Source organism: Paramormyrops kingsleyae, chromosome 9, assembly GCF_048594095.1.
Source record: "Paramormyrops kingsleyae isolate MSU_618 chromosome 9, PKINGS_0.4, whole genome shotgun sequence".
In the NCBI taxonomy this organism is placed as follows: domain Eukaryota; kingdom Metazoa; phylum Chordata; class Actinopteri; order Osteoglossiformes; family Mormyridae; genus Paramormyrops; species Paramormyrops kingsleyae.
The window spans coordinates 29,667,890-29,689,631 of NC_132805.1; the positions used below are offsets into that span (position 1 = coordinate 29,667,890).

The window sequence follows — 21,742 nt, forward strand, 5'->3', positions numbered from 1 at the left end:
ACTGCTTTCAAACAAAATGAAAAAATAAAAAGGGCTGAATGAGAAACACAGAGCTTGATAAAATTCCAGTGTGTGCTCGCTTTTGCTGACATTTCACGGAAAAGTGCACCAAGGATTCCACAGCGAACGTGTAATTGTTTGTGTTTTGGAATTGTGCCTTGAAAGGGTTGCTTTCGATTAAACTGTCATGTTCAATATACTGGGAAGTCAAAACGTTTAGGACAACCTGCATGACTGAAAATCAGCAACACTAAGCAACAGATTACATACAAATGGCTATATCTCTTTGTGTCATCTTTCAGTTCTTCAGATTTATCCCAATACTAGCACTTGCAGAAACAGTAAATTGCTACCCAGATGTAGCAATTTAAAACAGCTATTTTAAAAAATTAAATCGTACAGTTAAACTCTGGGCACTCTTGGGAGAAGAATGCTGAACACTACATCAATAAAAAGGTCAGGACGTCAGGATTGCTGAAATGTACTGACCCACAAGTTCCGACTGTACGTATGCGGCACAGGTACAGAAACTGTAATGACTGTTCTTAATACTGTACAGTACCAACACAATATGAAGTGACACCATCAGCACATCTCAGCAGTTCCAGTCCAGTCCTCGAGAAAGATATTCCTTCACCGTAGTTGAATTAATAAGCACAGGAACATTGGGGGTTAAGGACCTTGCTCAAGGGCTCCATGATAAAATACTGCTGACTCTGGGATTTGCCCATCCGATCTCAGTATCCTAACCTACCTGATTCTATGGTTATGATCAGTTTTCTCCAGCAGTTATGGCTACATTAAATGGGATGATTCAAATATAGTTTAAACAAAGATGACAGAGGCCTTCTCTGTGTCTCTGGCCTGCAGGGAATGCTGGCTATCTGCTGTGTGATGGCTGCATCACTGCCGGGCTGAAGTGCCACTTTATGCTAGCTCAGCTACGGGTCTGGCTGTGGAAGTTCTCGTGATGTTCTTCTCACCATGTCCGGGCCACACACTGAGCCCTCGGCGGCTGGCATGAACTTGGTCTCACATTTTCTCCCTGCGCGGTGACACCACAGTCCCTTACAGATGTCCTGCGGGACACAGCATGCAAATCAAGACCTTCTTTGTATTTGGGAGCATGACAAAATATCACATGGACAGAATAAAGAATGATGCATGCTACACAATCTGGGACTGGAAATCAAATGATAGAAGATGGAAATTTATTTGGTTACTAATTCAATAGCTTTAAATGGCCTTTATATTTCCACAGAAGGAAAGTGTGCATGTATAAACATATTCATTTTTTGCATTTGGTTATATTGTGACTGTCTGGATTATTTTTAGTATCTTGGGCACTAATGTAGAATAACCTGCTTTGCCCAGATAAACTTTTGGATGCAGCCCAATGCATATTCATGCAGCTGTTAGCTAAGTAATCGCTTCTGCAGAGATCCTGAAATTGCTGTGGACTTTACACACTTTTTAATGGATCTGTTATTGCAGATCCTCTGTTGTGCATCGTTATTGACTAATGACATAATCATCAGATTGGACCAGAGTGTGTATTTTGCGTTCTGTAAGGGTTGTGGTGCCTTCAATGAAGATGCTTATGGCTGCAAGTGATTCATGAGCGTATCTAGAAAAGTCATAATTCATTAATATGTAAGTGCCTAATGTAACAAGAGCTGGTGTGCAAATGTAACACGAGGACTGAGATTATAAAAAGGAACAAGAAGCTTATCTCAAATGGTATCACTAGACTAAAGACTAAAAGCTCCTTTGTAGTCCATCACGTTATATGTATGAATTAATTGTATTGTAGGAGACTACCAGAATCTACAACAACACTGTAATTTACATACACAACAATGTAAATTAAACGATTAACTGCCCCTGCATAATGATGTCATATAGGTTAACACATGTAATGATCGTCTGGGTTTGAATCAATGAAAGACGTTCAACGAAACAACACACATGTAATTCATAGTTACAAATTACACCATGAACTTCACCAGCGATCCCATTTCCATCCCCCCCAGTCCTCCCAGCTGGATTTAGACAGAGCAATCAGTATTCCAGTCATCCCAGTCCTCCTCTGGCATTCCTCTGAAGCTGGGGCAATTAGCCTGAAAGGCAGATTCTGGGGGGGGGGGGGGGCGCACCCCTGCCCCCCTCCCCACGCAGTAAGCGGGCGGGCCCCCTCACCTTCTTGAAGTCCAGGTTGCAGAGCTTGGCTTTCTTCCCAAACTGCCACTTGCACTGTGTGTCAGCATCGTACAGCTCTCCGGGTAACTTCTCCGGGAAGACATACTCCTTCACTGATCGGGGCTCGTTCGAGAGACAGGTTGCTTGTGTGGTACTGGGGGTTAAGGGCAGATGATTATTCCTTCTGTTATGGTATACAGCCAAAGAAAAGGCTGGCCATTTGTTTTTTTGCACAGGGTTGTGTATCTCTCCAATATAAAATGCATCTAGATACTGTACAGGGTTTACAATACAAAAAAGATACATATTAATGTAAAGAACTGATAAGCAATTCAACAATCATTCAATATTATTCAATTCAAATACAATATGATTTGACTCAGGTCCAACTGGATACAATTTAGATCAATTTCGTATTTATTGAGGTGCCCATCTTTGGATGTAAGGGCATCTGAGTAAGTAAAATCATAGTCAATAAGTTTCTTTTTTCCCCAAAACAAGTCATTATATTTATTTTGTACTGCAAATCTGCAATCATAAAATCTTAACATGAGAAACATTACAGTAGTATGTAGTAAAAAGTGTGTAACGATTGCGGCTTTATAGGGATAAGAACGATTTCCTTCTAAAAGCTGGATTTGGGGGTTTGCACCAATGAATCAGTGCAGCGTATTATTGACACTTGGACAGAAATTCTACTTCAAGTCAGTTTTTCATTACGCCCATAATTATAGATGCTAATGTCATCTTTTAATTGCCTGTAGAAAATTATATACAAACAGTAGTCATGCATTTCACAGCAGTGATTATGATTCTGAATTTATGTGACTGACAGGATAAATTCTGCAGTTCACCCTTCCTAAACTTAGGACATGCATTCTTACAGGTGATTACACTCTATACTTGGAAAAAATATGGTTATTAGTAGAAATATTTTTTCTATTGCACAAATTAATTTAAAATAACTTAAATAGCAGGAGTTCTTTTCAGATGTTAGTAAGGCATTTAAAACCAAATTAGCACGCTCGCTATTTGAGACACTGCCTTGAGTTTGAGCGAAGCCTCGTTCTGTGACATTGAATCCCACCCAGACCTGGTTGTGTCTTGTTATATATTGGGAAGCAGCTGAGGAATATATACAGTCGGTATGTCTGTCTTTTTTAGGATTCTGCAGACAGCATGTTAGCCTATTCAGTAGATAATCCGTATCCCTAAATCCCCTGGCATTTCCTACCATACCCACAACCTGCAGTATATATCTTACACTGGGAAAAAAAAGCTCCTTTGAGAAACTTTCAGGGGTCATGAGATGCTGCTGGGCATTCCAAAGATGTTTTTTCTGCACAGACTGAAAACAAACACCACAAATTAAAAAAATAAATAAATACAGCGAGTGCATCGACCCCATTAACTCATGCCTGGCCTGGCTGAAGTCTGTTCTTTATGTATGAACATTTAAGACACATTTGAGATGATGTATTGCACGAGCAATGCGATGTATACAGTGTGACCACTGGCTTGACATTTGTCTTTTTCGCTAGGGAGGTTACTATTCAAAAAAGTAATACAAAATTGTTTCAAAAACAGAGTGTTCGGCTATTTTAAATCCACCTATTAAAATGTTCCATAGACACTGGAAAGTAACCATGAGATCAGAACAATGTTTCAACACAGAAAGGGAACTGGCTATTCACTGAGGAGGGCTGTAACTCATACATGATGGACTGTGATTTTTCATACGCAAAAGGTAGAAGCAAGCAAAGAAGGTTAAACAACTCAAATATAAGTGACTCCGGCTGCAACGCGGCCAGTATTTCCAGGGGCTTTAAAGGTGGTCCCAGTGCTCATGTTTAATATAATCTTGACAAGACTAAAGGGAATGAGGTCATGATGCTTTAATAACCTAGTGAGGAAATAATGTGTCTCCAGGAGTGACTGATGGTATACTTCAGAGATACTTTAACACGTCGGTTAATTTAAGGGCTGGGGAAGGCCTATCAGGTTTCATCAACATTCTCGCAGACATTAGCTGTAACACAAGACAAAGTAGAGCAGTATGGAGGCACATGTCAGCCAGTGTTGCGTGTTTAAATAGCAACGCCACCTAGTCCCTTCTTTCATAGATGACTCTGGTGTCTGGACTCTTACTGGAAGCCTAAACGCATGACCACTGGAAACAAATTCTCGCTGAAGGGCACGGTTGTTAATTTCAGCGCACTATTTTTTTTTTTTTCCCATGTGATGTGTTTGCCACATGATTTATTGAGAGTTTTTCTCAAAGTACCTATTATAATGTTGCAAACAGCAACATAAGTAGCTCAAATATCATCAAGAGAATAGTTACTACACTCTAGGTAACTATTGAGACGTTGAAATTTGTGCTCTAATTCTTAACCTCATTAGTATAAATATGTCAAATATAATACCAGTAGAGTAGTAACATGTATAAAAGATAAGTAAGGATGTTCTGTAAAAACAATTTAAGCAGTGAAAACATATTTAGCACACCTTAAAAACTTGCTAAGGTACTGTCTGCTGCAGGCAGACCATGAGAAGATTCCATTGTGGCCAGTGAGGATCGGAGACATGATGTTCCCCTGAGACTTCTTGCAGACATTTCCCTCTCCATCGTGGACCATTCCGAAGCTGCAGGAGGACAACTGTGTTCAATGAGTGCTGCAGCCAAGCATGTCTGACAATACAAGGAGTATCTTCTATACTGACTGATCACCTTGCCAAGTACAAATCATACTCTTACAATGCTCTAAACTGCAAATTATTTTCCCCTGACTTAGAAGCAATTTGCAGAAGAAGATCATCATTCAAGAATGCCAGCATCACATTTTCTAGAAGGTTCATTGTTCAGCAAATGTGACAGCAAATACATGGCTGTTAACTGTTATAAAAATATTGGCTACTGCTTAGGTGACAGGGGAAATGGTGAGTGACAGCTTGTGACAGAGTCAACCTACTGAACGCTGGAAGACTCTTACTTGTGTCCTGACTCATGGGCAATGGTGAAAGCCAGACCCAGGCCGGTATCTTCATTGATGGTGCAGCTCCTGTACTTGCTGCACATCCCACTGATTGGTGCAAAACCTACAGAATCAGCAGAGCCAAGCATTTCACCATAAAGCTTTACCAGACAACATCTGTGTTTAAGTTTAGGAAAGGCTTGATTCCATACATCTATTCCATTCCATACATTCCTGCATCTTTTCCTTACTAAAAGGTAAAATCTTTAAGCTGGATTACAGACAGTCGAAAAATAACAAGGTTTACCATGGTGTTATTTTTTTTCAGTGTTGTGAAATCCTGTGAAAATCCAAAGCTTTTAGTGTGACCCAGATTAAAACCAGTGAGACACCTGAGAACCACCTTGATCATCAGTGTCCTGCTGTAATGCCAGGTGTTTCATGACAGGTGCTGAAACAATTTTTTTAACTTTACTTCTTCACTACTTTAGCGGCTCTGACCTTTTTTTGTTCAAGTACACACACACACACGCACACACACACACATACACAGACAGACACTCGTTTAATCATATCTTTATGGGGACCGCTCATTCATTTCTATGGGAAAAATGCTAATGCTAACTATGACAACCTTAACTCCTACCCAGCCCTAACCATAACCATAAGTAACCAAACAAAATACAAGAGTTTTCTTTTGTTTTTTTTCCATTGCAGTCATGGATTTTAATAAAATAGCGTTTTCCCATATGGGGACCAGGAAACTGGTCCCCATAAGGTAAAAAAAAACAAAACAAAAAAAACGGGTATTCATCAACCTTCTGGTTACAGGCACAGAACTTGAAGCTGAAGTTGAAAATGTACCCAAAATAAACTATAGCCAAATAGAATTATTATCAACCTAGAAAATCTGTCAAATAAGTCGGTGGTGTTGCCACAAGTTATGCCAACAGACACAAAGCCGTGCCGACAATATCTCTTTTATTCAATATCATCTCTGTAGAATCCAAAATACTTCCATAAGCAGAAGGCACTGGTTCCTGTTCACTTTTCTCCTTCTTTTTCAGAAAAGCAACGCACTGTTTATGGGTGAGACCAACAGCAAGGATGAAAAACGATTATGACTAGCTTAGAGACTTGTACAGCTCTTTTCAAGGCAGAGGAACACTTTACATTGATTTTATATACATATACGGCATAATCTTGAAAAGGAACAATTTTTAAAATTGCAAAGCTTGCTAAGTTTCATTTTCCATAACAGAAGAAAACGCCTTTGCAAAACATTTCCATTTGGTAAATCTCATTCTTATCCAACTGTTTGACAATTATTATTATTATTATTACTTTGTTATGGCTAATCATGGGCGTTGCCGCCATTAAATCTGAGGGGGATGTGTCCCCCTCACATTTCATAATTATTCATTTAGACCCCCCCCCCCCACATTTAACATGCCCCTGTGGCTAATATTTTACAAATCACATAATATTTAAAATGCAAATTTGTTTCTATTAATTTGTATTAATAGTGAAATATATAAATCATTTTATTTAACTGTATGACTATAGGTAGCTAGCTACATTGCGTCAAAGAGTCTTGCACGAGCTGTGTGCGGAATCTGAGTCAGGTGACCTACCCAGGGTGTCACATGGCTCATTCTTCCAGGAGCAGATATCCAGGCCAGTAAGCAGGATGGCGTGATCATGTCGCCGCCCGTCTCTGCCGCCCAGCCCTGACTGCCACTGGCAGAAGCTGTTCAGGGTGTGGTCAGCATGGTGATTGATGACCAGGCCGTCCTGAGAAAGAAGGAGAGGGGGGGGTGAAGCAGAAGTAAGTGTTGGATCAAAGGGCTGCCTTATTCCTCAGTCCCAATGCTTTATTAAGTGAAAAACTGTCCACGAAAGATCAAATGAACAAGGAGAGACAGGGGAAGCCATCAGTAACTCAGAGCTCTGTACTACGGTTCAAAAGTCAAGCTAATACCTGGCGAGTGAGAAAGTAGAGTGAGCTATGATCCCTGCGAGTAAAGGCCTGGCTAATCAAATGCCGAGTCTCCTGACTCCTTCGGGCTCTTAAACAATTAGGCACTGACACGCATGAAATAACGTCTGGCGGCAAGGCAGCGGAGAAGCGGGAAAACGGCAGCATTTTTCTCATTCCTCTGCCATCTTGAGAAGATGAAGTCCATGAGCAGGACCCCAGAAGGACGGAAAAACAATGATGCCCTTTTAATTCACCTCCACAACCATCCATAAAACTCAAATATTACCTGGCTCAGAGTCAGGGCAATGAAGACCTAGTAATTATATACGACCATGCATATCCTTTTCTTTTACTGCAATTTCTGTCTGGGATTTAATATCAGTTTACTCTCAATAAACAAATTACTCAGGGTCAGATATGTAAAAGCTAATGACAGACTGCCCCATGTAGTTTCCAAGAGTGAAACAAAGGCGATCTCCGGGTTAAAATGGATCCCAAAATCTGGATGCCATACCTGATCCTCGTCCAGAAGAATCAGACCCACTAAAACAATGTTGATGTCACCTCCTATTGTTCCATCCTTAAAAAGGGTTGAAACCTAAAGGAAGAGGCAGATGGGGAAGAGAGCCTTATTGATCAATATCTTGCAAAATAGGTCATTCGATCCAATTTCCTGTTTGAGACACATAAATACTCAGTTAAACCACAATATTACCCTAATGAACCAGATGCTGGAGCGTTTGTCAGTGATAAGCATCTCCCCAATCTTAAATCTTAATCTTGATGACAATGAAAGTTTTCCTTTTTACTGACTGTAATGCCACTGGCATTTACAGCACGGCGCATTGTACGCATTTTGCTGAACAAAAACACATGATTTAATTGTTATAGCTGGAACCAGCGAATAGGGAACAATGAATGCAAATCTACTGAGGACTTCTTAAGTGTCGCAGATGGCCAGTAGGAGAGGGGAACTCGCCAGCGCTTCAGCCTGACATGAGGCACTAAATTACCTTTCCAGAAAACGACACCACGATGGGAGCTGGTTCTAATAATCAAGCCTCCATATCGCCGTGTTTGTCTTCGTTTACATTAGTTATTTTTTGGAAGCACCAAGTTGAATTCCCCACGTAATTGCTACAGAAAACCGATGGAGTATAAAAAAAATGATGAGGAAAGCTCTGCTCTAAGCATTTTCAGATACAACAATGCTGACTCTACCCACCTGAGTTTCTTTAAAACCAGGGTTAATGCCTATTAACCTTTACACGTGTGACTTATAACATTCAGTGAAGAATTTCACCTTTGTCACAGCCAGTGTACCTTCATTACATCTGACCTAGAAGATCTTTAAACCCTACCTGCAAACTCTGCATTTTCAGTTTCAAAACTTATGTCTAAAAGCCACAATCGTCTTCATCTCATTTCAATGGACAGAGTTGCACAGTAACAGAATACAAAACGTATCCATAGATTGTCTATTCACCAGAGATACGCACCACTCATATCTTTGGGAAATTACACCATCTTCATTTTCATCACATCTTCAACAGGTAACTGATCTGCCAATTTTTTTTTTTTTTTAAACAAAAAAACACCTTCTTCCATCTTTAGAAAACTTTTCTGTTACAAACATTACAAAGATTAGATTACAAAATATATTTTTGAATCTAATGCTGTGGAAAAGTTATAACAAATGTGTCACCCAGTCCCTGAAAACAGGACATGCTGGGTATGTGTTATTTTAAAATGTTTTTACACAAGTTTATTTTAGGGGTAATTTGTTAAGAAATATCCCATTTTGATGTGACGGATGATACATGGTTTCTTCAAGTTGGTAAAGTTATTACATTCCCACAATGCAAATCCTAATGAAAACACCCTTGGTAAGATAGCTCTCAGAGTTGTCAACTGAACCTCATGCAAGCAAGCTGAAAATACTGATAATGTTTTGATTGACCTGTCGTGAAGCAGACGATGCAACCAGAAGCTGTTTCAGAAGCATTAACTTTTGGCTTATTTTTATGTTGTTATGTTTCTCGGCTGCTCTTGCACATAATTGTGACAGAGACGTGGCCTGGCTCCCATATACACGCTGAAAACAAACGCCACCTTCGCAAAATGAACTTTAAATAAAAACATGGAAGTTGGGATGTTGAGGATCTTGGTGCCATGGTACCTCATCACCTAGATCTGGTGCCTAACAAGAATTCGGTTCACTATGCTATAGTATAGTACAATATAGTACAGTGTATTATAGTATAATAATTTTATTATATAAATATAACATGGCAGTGATTTTATACTCTCAATCTGAGCTGAAAATTATTTTATTGAGCATTCTGCAAAATGTTGACTTTGTATTAATTCCATACAGTGTTATGTATTTCTTTAAGAGATATTTTATTAGTATCAATACAAAAGAACATAATACTCATGGTTAATTAAACACCTGTCTGCCATAGCCTTCAGCAATACTGACATTCTCAGCATTTTATGAAACATGGAACACCATGAGAGATGAAATTCCTTGGAGAATTACCCCAGCCCTGTGTTTTCCTGACCAGTAGATGGGATGCTGTAGAGAACGTTGCTCAGATAGGAGCTACAGTGCAGTATGCCTCTCATGTCAACTGATACACACACACACACAGTTGTAGGGTAAACATATCCTTATGGGGACTGCTCATTCATTTCAATGGGAAAAATGCTAACGCTAACTATGACAACCTTAACCCCCACCTTGCCCTAACCATAACCATAAGTAACCAAACAAAATACAAGAGTTTCTGCATTTTTAGTTTTTTCATAGCAGTCACCGATTTTTATAAAATAGAGTTTTCCCTTATGGGGACCAGGAAACCGGTCCCCATAAGGGGAAAAAAATGGATATTTATCACGTTATGGGGACATTGTGTCCCCATAAGGATAGATAAACCCGCTCACACACACACACACACACACACACACACACACAGACCTGTACTGATATCTTTGTGGAGACTGTCCATTCATGGATGATACTTTATTGTATTATTGTATTATATATCATTTCTATGGGCAAAACCTTAATCCCAAGAATGACAACCTTAACCCTTATCCAGCCCTAATATTCACCATATGTAACCAATCAAAATACAAGACTTTTAGCATTTGTTAGGTTTTTGATAGCAGTCACAGATTTTTATAAATTAAACTTCCCCTTGTGGAGACCGAGAAAATGATCTCAACAATGTCCAACACCCCCCCCCCACACACACACACACAAACAAAGAGAGTTTGGTGACCCTGGGGAGGGGCAATATTTTTCAAAACATTCCTGTGGGACATGTCTACAGTCATAAACATAAATTGCAACCAACTCACTCTCATCATTTTACTTATATAGTACAAATTTCGATGAGGTTATTTTGAAAACAGCTTATGTATTTCTGGATATTTCACAATTAGTTTACAGAACAACTTTAACAATGCCCCCCCCACACACACAAATAAAATGCCCAGTGAAAATGTGTTTATCTCAACAGTTGAGCTGTAACACCAATGTGCGGACTTAACTTCATGCATCTCTCATCTGAAATTATATTCTTAGTTTTACAGCTAATCTAATGAACACTTGAACTTACCATATTCAGTATTGTCAAGACGTAGGTGGTGATGTTACTACGGCCGTGATTCTCAATCATGCTTCTGTCCACCACCACCAAAGTTTCCACGTTCAGCTTCTGTGGAGCGTGAGCCTTGAACGTAATGGATCTCTTACCCCGAGATGTGTCACTGTATTCATCGGGAAATATGTAGATGTTTTCTTGTGGAGGTTTGGGTATATCTGTTTGGTAAGGGCAAAAACACTTTTAAGATGAATTTTAGTTTTCTTTTTAATTATTATTATTATTATTAAAAGACACATAAACATGAAAGTTTTAAATGTGACCTCCGTCTCCTTGTTCTCTTTCCTAAGCTTTAAATATCTGCCAGTTTTTTTGAGAGAAATCAAACTTGCCCTTTAAGTGCTGAATATCAATAAAAACAGTGAATTCATGTTGTAACTACATGGTGACAAGGCAGTGACAGTGGCAGTGTTTCAAACCTTCAGCCTCTCTCAAGAGCGTCAAATGAATGCTGTCTTCTCATATCAGATCAACACACAATGAGAATAAAGTGTTGAAATAGTGACAAAACGTTTCCGTTTAACAGCACATAACATGAGTGACTGGACAGGGGAGAACCAAAGACAATGCTTACATACATTTCTTCCGTCTTCCACAGTAGTGCTGTTTATCCTGGTTGCTATGGTGATGGTCCTGGTGATGCTCTTGCTCTTTGGGGACGTCGTTGCGTGCTGAGCCGGCCCGCATGTCCGTGGACCTCTTGTACAATATGTGGGGTTGGTGACCAGGGGGGGCAGTGAAGTTCCCTTTCTCGGCTAGGTCCCGTGGAAGGGGACTAATGATATAGTCCACCTCCTGCGTCCTAATCAAACCTGACTAGAGGAAAACAAATGTATATTAACTCCAAATTGCCTTGCTGATGGCACTTTACACACTTTAATGGAAGTACAATGTATCTTAACCATCAGAAGAGCAATACGGACCCTAATAACCACTGACAAAAAAAGAATTTGTTAGGGAACAGTGCTTATACATTAATTTTAAGGAAACAATGTTGCCAAACGAATCAGAATCCTTTTGTTTGTACGAAAAGTGCAAAGAATTTGATCTGATGTAGGTGGTGGCATGAAGTATATAATTAAATGATTAAGATATAAGTCCAAAAAAAAAACAGAATAAAAATGAAAACAGAAATAGATATGTTCAAATAAAAAGACACAAGTATGTAAATCTTATAAAAAAAAAAGGTGATATAATCAGGTGTAGCATACAAACAGCTCTGGGGTTTACACAAATAAGCTTAGAAATCAATAAGAGCATACAGTGTTACTGTAGGTGGTTAAATATGAGAAGATCAGAGACAGTGTGTTTCTCAGAGACCCTTATTTTGGCAGCCAATAGCTTGGGGGATAAAGGCTGTTTAGATAGTGTTGACCACTGTTCTGTACCAGACATACTTAAAGATATCAATGGAAACCAAAAGGCTTGAATCGCTTCCCTACATATGATACGTTTTCTTTTGCAGTGGTTAAGTCTTTGAAAATACATATGAATGCCGTCCGCCGAGCTTTAACAAAACACAGAACGCCATGGGAAAGTTCCCGCAATGTCCGATGCTGGACTGGGAACTCTGTGTTTCCCACAAAGGCATTTTATTGGGCAGCAACCCCCCGCCCCCCCACCGTGTCCCCAGACAGACAACTGCATAAGCTTCTCACAGCATCGGGCCCTAATAAAATTTCTTTATCAAGACCTTATAATGGAGCACTGAGCCGAGACACTGCACTACGCTCAGTGAGGACGACATCTCTGAGTTACTGCAGTATATGTGAAAAATATAGTATATATACTTTTTAGAGGATAGTGACTTATAAATAATATAATACTATAAATTAGTGACCAATTTTCACAATTTAAAAATGAACCATAGCCCCTTTAGGCTGTTGGACACCTGTTTGAAAATGAGATAACAGAATCTGTACAAACGGTATAAATTATGACCCTACTGTACGCTCAGTGAATGTCCATGTGTAATGAGAATCGTCTGCTTCTCTGTTAGGATCCCTGCTGTTTGGCATGCGTGACACGACGCTGAAGTCTCAACGTGGCTCAGATGACACTGATAAGAAACAAAACAAATTTCTCTTCCCCGCGGAATTTGGTGATCAAAGACAAGAATGCACGGCAGCTAAGGGTTCAACTGGATCGTTGGAAATGCTTTCTCTGCATATCGTTTTGGATGAGAAACTGTCTCTGAGCGTAATTAGCCCTGGCCTGATTTTTCATCAATAGGATATTTATCATGGTTTTCTATTGTGTTATTGAAACAAAGCCCTATTGTTGAATGCCCACAACTGGCATTTGGGGAAAAAAAAGTCTGAAGATGAACCAAAAGGGCTTTCTTTAGAACTCTGTACTGCACACAATGGACCATTTTCTTAGCAATCCCTAGTACCTAGAGACACTGCTTTGTACTGAACTTAAACTAAATGTAACACTAAAAATATAACTTCCTAAACAAATACGAAAAACTGAAAATAGGAATTTGATTAGCTTTCAACATCTGCATCTGGTGACAGAGTAACTGCAATGTGTTGTGCATCTGCATTTGGTAGAGTACAGAGTAACTGTAATGTGTGGGTGTTCATAATCGATTAAACAGTTTTCGGAAAATCTGCACATTAGCTCTTTTATTACAGTAAGATGACAGTGATTGTTATACTGGCTGGGTCCTCGTGCGGCGATTGTGATGACGGGTCGGTGGCGAGCACTGGATTAACGAGGTACTGTGCAGACTTTCCATGTCTCGGGACTCTGAACGAGCCTCGTTCTCTGGGTCAGTCCTGCCAGCATAGGACCCTGAAGCGACATCACTGTAAATAATCTGAGCTTTCAACCCTGTCAGGATCATGCTTCTTCCATTCCCAGAGACAGTGCCTGGGTAAACGCCAACACAATGGAAAAACAATGAAGAAAGCCCTCTCGCAATATGACATCATCCACGGTCCCATACATCTCCAATCACTCACTGATCAGAGGACGTAAGAATTGCAACATTGATGCCGGTGAGTGTGATCAATCAAGTGGGCCAAGGTGAAACATTATGATGCGTATCACTGGTTGTTTAGGTAATAAAGGTTCTGTTCATTCTTTCTTGCTTCTTCCACCAGGGCCTGAACAGACTTCTCAGCTGACACTGCCGCAGCTCATTAGTCCGGCTTTCTGCCCACATTATGGGATGCACAGTGAGTGCGGCCCATCTTATGTTCAACCAGGCCTGCAACTTCTGCCATATCACCCGACTCATGCCTCGCATTTATGGGCTAATAAGCATTCAGAGACCTATTGATTAGGTACACCTGCTTGTAAAGAAACAGCCTTCTCCTCCAAAGAGCCAATCAGGTGCCTACAACCGAATATAAACAGAACATGGAACAAGACGGTTCAGCCACTGTTCACGTTAGAGTGGCTAACATGCCTTATCTAAGTTATTTTGCTAGGCTGTCGATGTAAATAAGAAATTGTAAGTGATTTGCCTGGAAAAATAAAGGTTAAATAAAACAATAAAAATCTTGAATGTGGTGTGATTGTTGGTGCCAGATGTGCTGGTTCCAGATTCTCAAAATCAGGCATCTGCCTAGGATTTCCACACACTAGTGTCTGAAGTTTACATAGAATGGTTAACAGCTAAACACGTGTGTGCAGAACATCAATCACACAATTTGTCAACCCTTGAAGCGGTTCTGGAGACCAATGTGGGTCCTACCTGGTACTAGGCAGGTGTATGTAATACAGTGGGCAGTACGTGTATACCTTATTCTATAAATTGTAACAAATGAGTAACAAAAGGCACCCTGTTGGGTATGGTCTTTATTGGGGGGGTTCTGTGTGGCTTAGGGCTCTCTGTGATTAGATGATCGCTGGTTCAAATACGGTGCTTGGCAGAGTAGTTACTAGAGTAAATCCCCCGAAAAAATACTCTTGGGGTGCTAGATGGATGGCTCACCTTGTGCTCAGACCCCAAGCTTACTCTCACCTCCATATATATCTGCAGCTAAAGGAGTGCATGATGTCATATGTGAAAAAAACACATTGGAGTGTGTCTGCACTTGGCTCTTGCTGGGCCTTGAAGTGTTGGACTGCAATGGCCTGTAGTGACCTTGCAAAGATTGCCTGCTCTGTCCTACTGCAAAGCAGCTTTTGCTGTTTTTTTCCCCTCCATAGCCACTTTCTGACCTAAATCCAAGCTCAGAAATTTGAAACAGCATTGTACTGGCCCTTTAAGACTGGGCTGACAGCTCACCCAGTGGATTATATTCCATGTGCTCCCTTCCCAAATGTCAGACCCCTAACCTCTGAAGTAGGAGGATAATCTCTGTTGTACATCATAGTACTACTTTTATATGACTTTAATGTGTACTCTTCTTAATATACATCATGCTTGTTTAATTTGTGAAAAGATAGAAGTACAGAATATCTAACAATCTTGTGAAATTTACACAGTGAGTAATAAGTACAGTAAGATCAAAATAACAGATAGAACATCCTCATATTTAAAATATTACACAGCAGAAGGAATCAGCTTAGTCTCATGGAAACATGGGAAAACAAACATTTGCACTTGCTGATGTGCTGTGATTTTCACTTTTCACCAGCTGGTATGGAGCGCTCTCTCCCTCGCTCTGTCTTTCTCGCTCTCTCTCTCGCTCTCCCGGACAGCCCAGCCATTATAATCGTTCCCATATCTCTCGCTCGTCCTGCTAGATCCCATCCTGAGAAGTCAAAGCTGATTAGCGCTAACAGCTGTGCAGGAACTGCTGGGGGGGGGTGGAGGGGGAGGGGCGGGTGCTGCACTGCAGGTGCCCCCGCTGCTAATGTTCACGGCGCCGCGGACCTGCCCGTACGCGATAATGTCATCACCTGGGGCTGAGATGAGAGGAGGATTAGTTCCCTGTGTGAGGGACAGGACCCTTTCCAACTCGGGGCTGCAGTGTGTGTGACTGGAAACAACATGGGTGTGGGCAGGAGGCTTCATTTTTCGGTTTGACCCTCTGATGAATATTCATGATTATTTTTAAACAAAACCAAACCTACAGAATCAAATTATGGAATATAATACCAAATGGAACTAGCACCAATGACGCATGAAATATTTTTCCTTGTGTACTAATTTAACAATAACTTGAATAGTTTGAAGCCTTGGCATTTTCCAATGAAGCAAATGTCATTCACCCCAGCAACATGATCAAAAATCACACGCGAATAACACGAAGCATAACCGAACACTGAGATATATTGCCGAACCAGCCAAAAGTATAATGCTATTCCTGAGTACAGAACTGAGCATGGCTGATCCATAGAATTTCCTGCAATTCCAATGGATCTACCTCACCAGAAGCCTCGTTCCCCAATGAGGAACTAAATTAAAATCAACCGTCACCAACTGCTGTTTTAAATATCATCAAATTACATGCTGTATGCAATGAAGTGCAAATAGCAGCCGTAAAACCATAGCAGACTGACTGAAACACTACCTGAAAAAAGTGGGCTGACTGAGATTCTAGGCAGAGCCGAACTCCGGCACGGTCTGCGTTCACTAAAGACGCACGGATAAACGTTGGATAAACGGGGCACGTGGTTTTATAACCTCTAATCATATTAAAAGGATGGATAAAGAATAAAGTGTAAATGTTCTCCAGTCATTATCTAAAGGCAGTGGTCCTCAAGTGGTCTAGCCTCAGGGCCCTTATTGCTTGGTCACAGCCCAAATTTGTCAGCCATGATGGCGACACTAGAGCCTGCAGACCTGGTTGGTGTTGGTAAAGGACGGGGGTAAACCACACACTCCGTGATCCACTTTCTCTACCTACCACTTATTTATTCTGAATCTGAATCACTTGAGAAGCACTGGTCTAAAGTAACATCAAATCAAGTATTAATTACAAATCCCAGTAACTGTCTGTACTACATTTCATATGCTGTGCTGTACACTTTATTGCTAGACAATGAGCTTAAACCACTACTGAACATGCAACTTAACATTAGGTTAAAAAATGACAAATAACAAAGCTTCAACTAGATTGACCACATTTGCTTCTAGTTGGTGACTAATTTAGCCTAATTTTCCATCTGCAGTACACACTGAGTGAGACACCCTTCATAGTACCAGGTACCGGTCTCTCCTTTACCGCCAGAAACACTTCAAGGGTTGAAAAGTTCTGTCTTTGGAGAAGCCTTTCTGCACATCAGTCTCCTACTGAGCTGTCTCCTTCCTGTTATCTTTAACAAGTCTAACCGTTCTCCTCTGACCTCTGTCATTAACCAGGTGTTTTCAACAACAGAACAGCCACTGACTGGCTGTTATTGTTTATCGCAGCATTCCCCCATAAATTCTAGGCACTGTAGCGTGAGAAACTCCCTGCAAGGTGGCAGGAACCGACATGCATGGAACCAACAATCGCACCACGTTCAAAACCACATAGCCCAAGCATCACAGCCATGCTAAGGCTAAGCCACACAGTGACTGGACCTTGTGATCCTCTCTGTCTACTGTACACATTCATTTGCAGATACATGATTTGCTGTTTGGAAAAGCAGGTTGTCTGCAATAACAAGGTGGTATAGCACGGGCAGTGGTGGGCTAATAGTTAGGGAAGCGCACTTACAGTATAATCATAATCAAAGACTGCTGGTTTGAATCCCTGACCAGCAAAGTACCACTGAGGTACCCTGACCAAGGTACCACCCCCAAGCACTGCTCCCCGGGTGCTGAATTTGCTGTCCCCTGCTATTTCATGATGTCGCATATGGGTTATATGCAGAGGACACATTTTGTTGTTGTGTGCTGTGTGTCAACAATGACAACAAATCACTTTCACTAATATACTGGCCACTAAGTGTATATAACCAAAGGATGCCATAACATTAAATCTCAGGAAAATGGTTGAGTTTGGACTGCATTACTAATGCATTGTGTACATTGTATACAACTGACTTGGTAGAACAGGCAGAAGCTGTTAGCGCTGACTTAGGCTGCTCTGTATGCTTGGGCCTTAAGTCCGGACGGAGAGAACCAAACGAAATGAATAACTTCATCCATGTGCCTCTCAAATAACTGTTGACAACTGCACCCTGGATACAGCATTATGTCTTGGACGATGTAGCTCCCAGAAGGGAGAAAATATTGCATTATGGAATGTAGATGAGGACAGTTACATGTTGTTAACTCAGCCTTTTATTGAATTGACCCAGAGCAGGCCAGGAAACATGGCTCACGCCAAGCGAAACTGCAGCAGCCAGCTGGAAGATGACAGGGTGAAGGTTTCGGTGGTCCTCACCGACCTACACGTCCTATAGTCCCACATTAGACGACAATGTGGAGGCTGACTCATCAGTGAATATCGCTTTCTACCAGCAGTCAGAATTCCATGCCTCTTCCACCTCTGGAGCTCCAAATGCCAAGAAGTGTTTATGCACAGCAACTCGACTATGACACTCCATCATGTAAGGCCCTCCTCTTCCATTTCATCTTCCGGACCAAGATGTTCAAGGTCCACATTCAACTGAATAGAGCCTTCTGGGCTGCTATGCTTAATTCTGCCTTGCACTCTGGCAACCCTTAAAACTCTGCTCACTCAGATCATTGACGTCTTCCCTTACTGCCACATGAAACTTGCTCTGAGAAGAAACATGCTTATACTGTATACATACAATAGAACTAGAAAAGCCATCATCATTCATGCTTTTGACTCAAATACTTGGCTCGCTCCAAAGCATTAGTTTAATCAGCCAAATTGTACCACTCTATACACTAAGGCAATTTCACTTGTACTGTTGCATTTAATAATAATGAACATCACATGTCTGTATATTAAGATCTACTACAGAATACATAATAAAAATCATGTATCAGAATGATACATGATACAGTATTTATTTAATAACACTCAAGTAATTAGCTAAATGCATCAATAAATGTACATATGTACAATATATCTAGGAAAATTGTCCACATCCTTCCAATACAAGTACTCGGCGCTCATTTTCAACCTCTTTCCAGTTAGTTAACTAGCTGAAATACGTAATGTGACTCCCTTCTTTTTAGCTAGTCATGTGTCATATGGTTGGTAATGAGAAATAACCAATGTGTGTCTTTGACACAACTTAGTTTTGTTACAGGCAGCTAGGGTTAGTCCGACATGTCTGGCAGAGGAGAGGTGAGAGACAACAGGCACGTCCACAGTTCGTCGTTTGTCGACACATCTGTCGATACTCACCATTCCTGCGCAGGTAGCTAGGGCCACCAGTGATTCAGCACTCGACCTCAGGGAACCCTGGTAAAAGCAGTGGTCATCTTCCCGGTAGGGCAGCGAATTCTTAGTGCCGTTCTTTCCCAGAGTCTGGACTGTAAAACCAGGTGCTAAAAGGCCACCTGCAGGCCGCAGTTCCAAGTGAAACTCCCGTCCCAGTCCGTGCAGCTTGAAATGGACCGTCTCGCTCGGGCCAGCGCCATTCGCTGACCGTTTCCTCCTATGATGGTGGGCGACCGCGTGAGAGATGTACCCCCCCTGGGAATCCACTTCATATGGCACTACAATATCAAACTCTGTGGGGAATCAGGCATAGACATCTTCATTTATTATGTTGTCAGCAGAGCCTGGAAGAATTTTTGCTTATAAGGCAAGACAAAGCAAAATGTAATCAGGAATGCTGGTGAGGTTATGACTCTAATAATTATAAGAGATAGAGAAGAAACATGTGCTTTTAGTCAGTTTTCATATAAACTCAATATGGCCACAGAAATTAAAAGAGTATGTTCGGGGTTTAAAAGCTAAAAATATAAAAAAAGAGAAATCATAGTACTTCATAAGCTAGGTTTGATTACACCAAATGTTAGCAATTAGTATCTGAAAAACACAACTCTTTTTTATTCCTTATTTATTTATATTCCTTATTTTTTCCCCTTTTAAACCAGTAACCAGTATTGTTATTTATAGAAAATATTATTTTACTCATCATGCTTAATTCTCTATCATTTCTGCAATACTCTGCATTGTGTCACAGTCCATAAAGCTACCGTCCAGCTAAAGGTAGTCTTATTTGATGATTCCCTGCGAAATTAGCTAGGTTGGAAGGCACACTGAGTAACAGCGGTGATTTAAATAATGCGGATGCACAGGCAGAGCCAAGCTAAGAGAGAATGCCTTTCTATAAAAAAGAACCTGTGTCTCTCTGGTTCTCTGACGTGCCAAAAATAAACGTTTTTAGCAGCCAGGGTGGTGAAGTGACGACAGAGTATGTCTACTGTAATTCTTACACTGCAATATCATAATTTGGTATACACCTTGCCGTTAGAGAACTGCAAAATATTTATTGTTATCAATAATAATAATAATTATTATTATTATTATAATAACCTAATGATTTTTACATAATTATACAGACTCAATTACATATTCTTTCTTAATTATTTAAATAGTATGTTCACAGAGAGGGCAATTATTGATTTCAGACCCGCGCAGTCCAATGATGTCAGTAAAATTCTTAAGTAGGCGAGCTCCCTCTAGTGCAAAGCCCTCAAACTGCAGCCAGATCAAATCAAAACTTGTATGGAAACATGAAGACTTTATTTTACTTCTGTGCAAAATATTAAGTGTCGTTAGGCACGTAGGCATTTATGATTTTGTTTTTATTTACAAATTTTAATTTAGTTTTTTGTTTTTACGAATAAATCGGAGAAAAATGCTTTGGGTAATTATATAGCACTCTCGCCTGTGTTTACATAGTAGTACAGTATGTCTGTTTAGGATTATTAGTCTAAACATATGGTACGTAACAATGAAAATGTGTGTAGAATTTTAATATTAATCACGATTTAATATTAATCATCATAACACACAGAGATATTGTGGTATACCACTCACCTGTAGTATGTGGCAATTGCACTACTTTTAGCAAGGGTAATGTCGCAGCATTGTTTTCCTTAGCAACAATTCCAAGTGTACTCGGAGACCATTGATGGCTCTGTAAAATATACAGATTTATGCATGCAAATTACAATGTAACAACACATGCAAATTTCTGCAATTTTCAATAGTGCAATACTTCAGTTGATGTATAAATGCATATCACAGTGACAAAACAGTCGCATTTCTCACCATGGAAAATCCTAGCGTAAAAAACAGCTGGAATAAAAAGTGAAGGTGCAGGACAGACATATCTGTTGTAAATGTAAGGTCATTCACGTCGTGGTTCAGCGGTAAGCGAGTAAACTTTACACTGCACTCCGATGACACCTTTCCAAATGCAAAGCGTTTGGCCGGTCGGACTGAAGCATCAGGACTGACAGTGTCTCAGGTGGTTTTCAGACCATTTAACGTGATCCCTAATCTGGCATCACTGAAGTAACCAGTTTCGGTGCCTCGAGTTTCACTCATTACTGAGGAGCTTTTTAGTCAACAGAAAATTGCACTATTTCCAAGTCATATTCATGGGCAGTTTTCGTTGGTAGATCTCATAGTTGTTTTTTCAGTTTGAAAAGAAAAGTTTTGTTTTCAGTTATTCCTCTTAGAAAAACGTTAATTTAACCTTTTTGGTCGATATTAAACGGGAACACATCCGCTGTTCAGTCTTTATTTAGTTCTTTTGCATGGCTCCAGGCTTTTGTTAATCCTTCAGCTGGTAATGACCGCTGATAAGTGTCATTTTGTGCCCCGGCTCCCGGCTATCCCCAGCGCATTTGTGTGAATGATCCCACTCTTTCCCTCTGAAGCGCACTATCTCTTCTCATCCAGCCGGCTTTTTGTGATGGAAGTGTAGAGCGACCAATAAGATCTTAGAGCGCCTGTCACTCTGTCACGTTCAACTACTTATTGTGATGGACGTGTAAACAGACCAATCAGATCTCAAAGCGCCTATGCGAGAGGCGGGAGCTGCGCAAGCCCTTACGGCGGCGCGCAGTCATGCCGACAAAACTA

The 21,742-nt window shown here is 40.5% G+C and overlaps 1 protein-coding gene across 1 annotated transcript in view; it reads right to left on the reverse strand.

Moving 5' to 3' along the window:
• adamts16 (ADAM metallopeptidase with thrombospondin type 1 motif, 16) overlaps window positions 1-21,535 on the reverse strand; it is a 44,803-nt gene extending 23,268 nt beyond the window's left edge. Inside the window, exons 1-11 of the mRNA XM_023813931.2 lie at window positions 20,924-21,535; window positions 20,690-20,789; window positions 19,043-19,371; window positions 11,405-11,642; window positions 10,782-10,984; window positions 7,670-7,753; window positions 6,809-6,968; window positions 5,193-5,298; window positions 4,708-4,845; window positions 2,200-2,353; window positions 984-1,079 (exon numbers count right to left, since the gene is read on the reverse strand). Of these exons, the coding sequence (XP_023669699.2) occupies window positions 984-1,079; window positions 2,200-2,353; window positions 4,708-4,845; window positions 5,193-5,298; window positions 6,809-6,968; window positions 7,670-7,753; window positions 10,782-10,984; window positions 11,405-11,642; window positions 19,043-19,371; window positions 20,690-20,789; window positions 20,924-20,983 (1,668 nt within the window). The 5' untranslated portion in view covers window positions 20,984-21,535. The remainder of the gene's footprint in view (window positions 1-983; window positions 1,080-2,199; window positions 2,354-4,707; window positions 4,846-5,192; window positions 5,299-6,808; window positions 6,969-7,669; window positions 7,754-10,781; window positions 10,985-11,404; window positions 11,643-19,042; window positions 19,372-20,689; window positions 20,790-20,923) is intronic.
• Window positions 21,536-21,742: the final 207 nt, after the last annotated feature.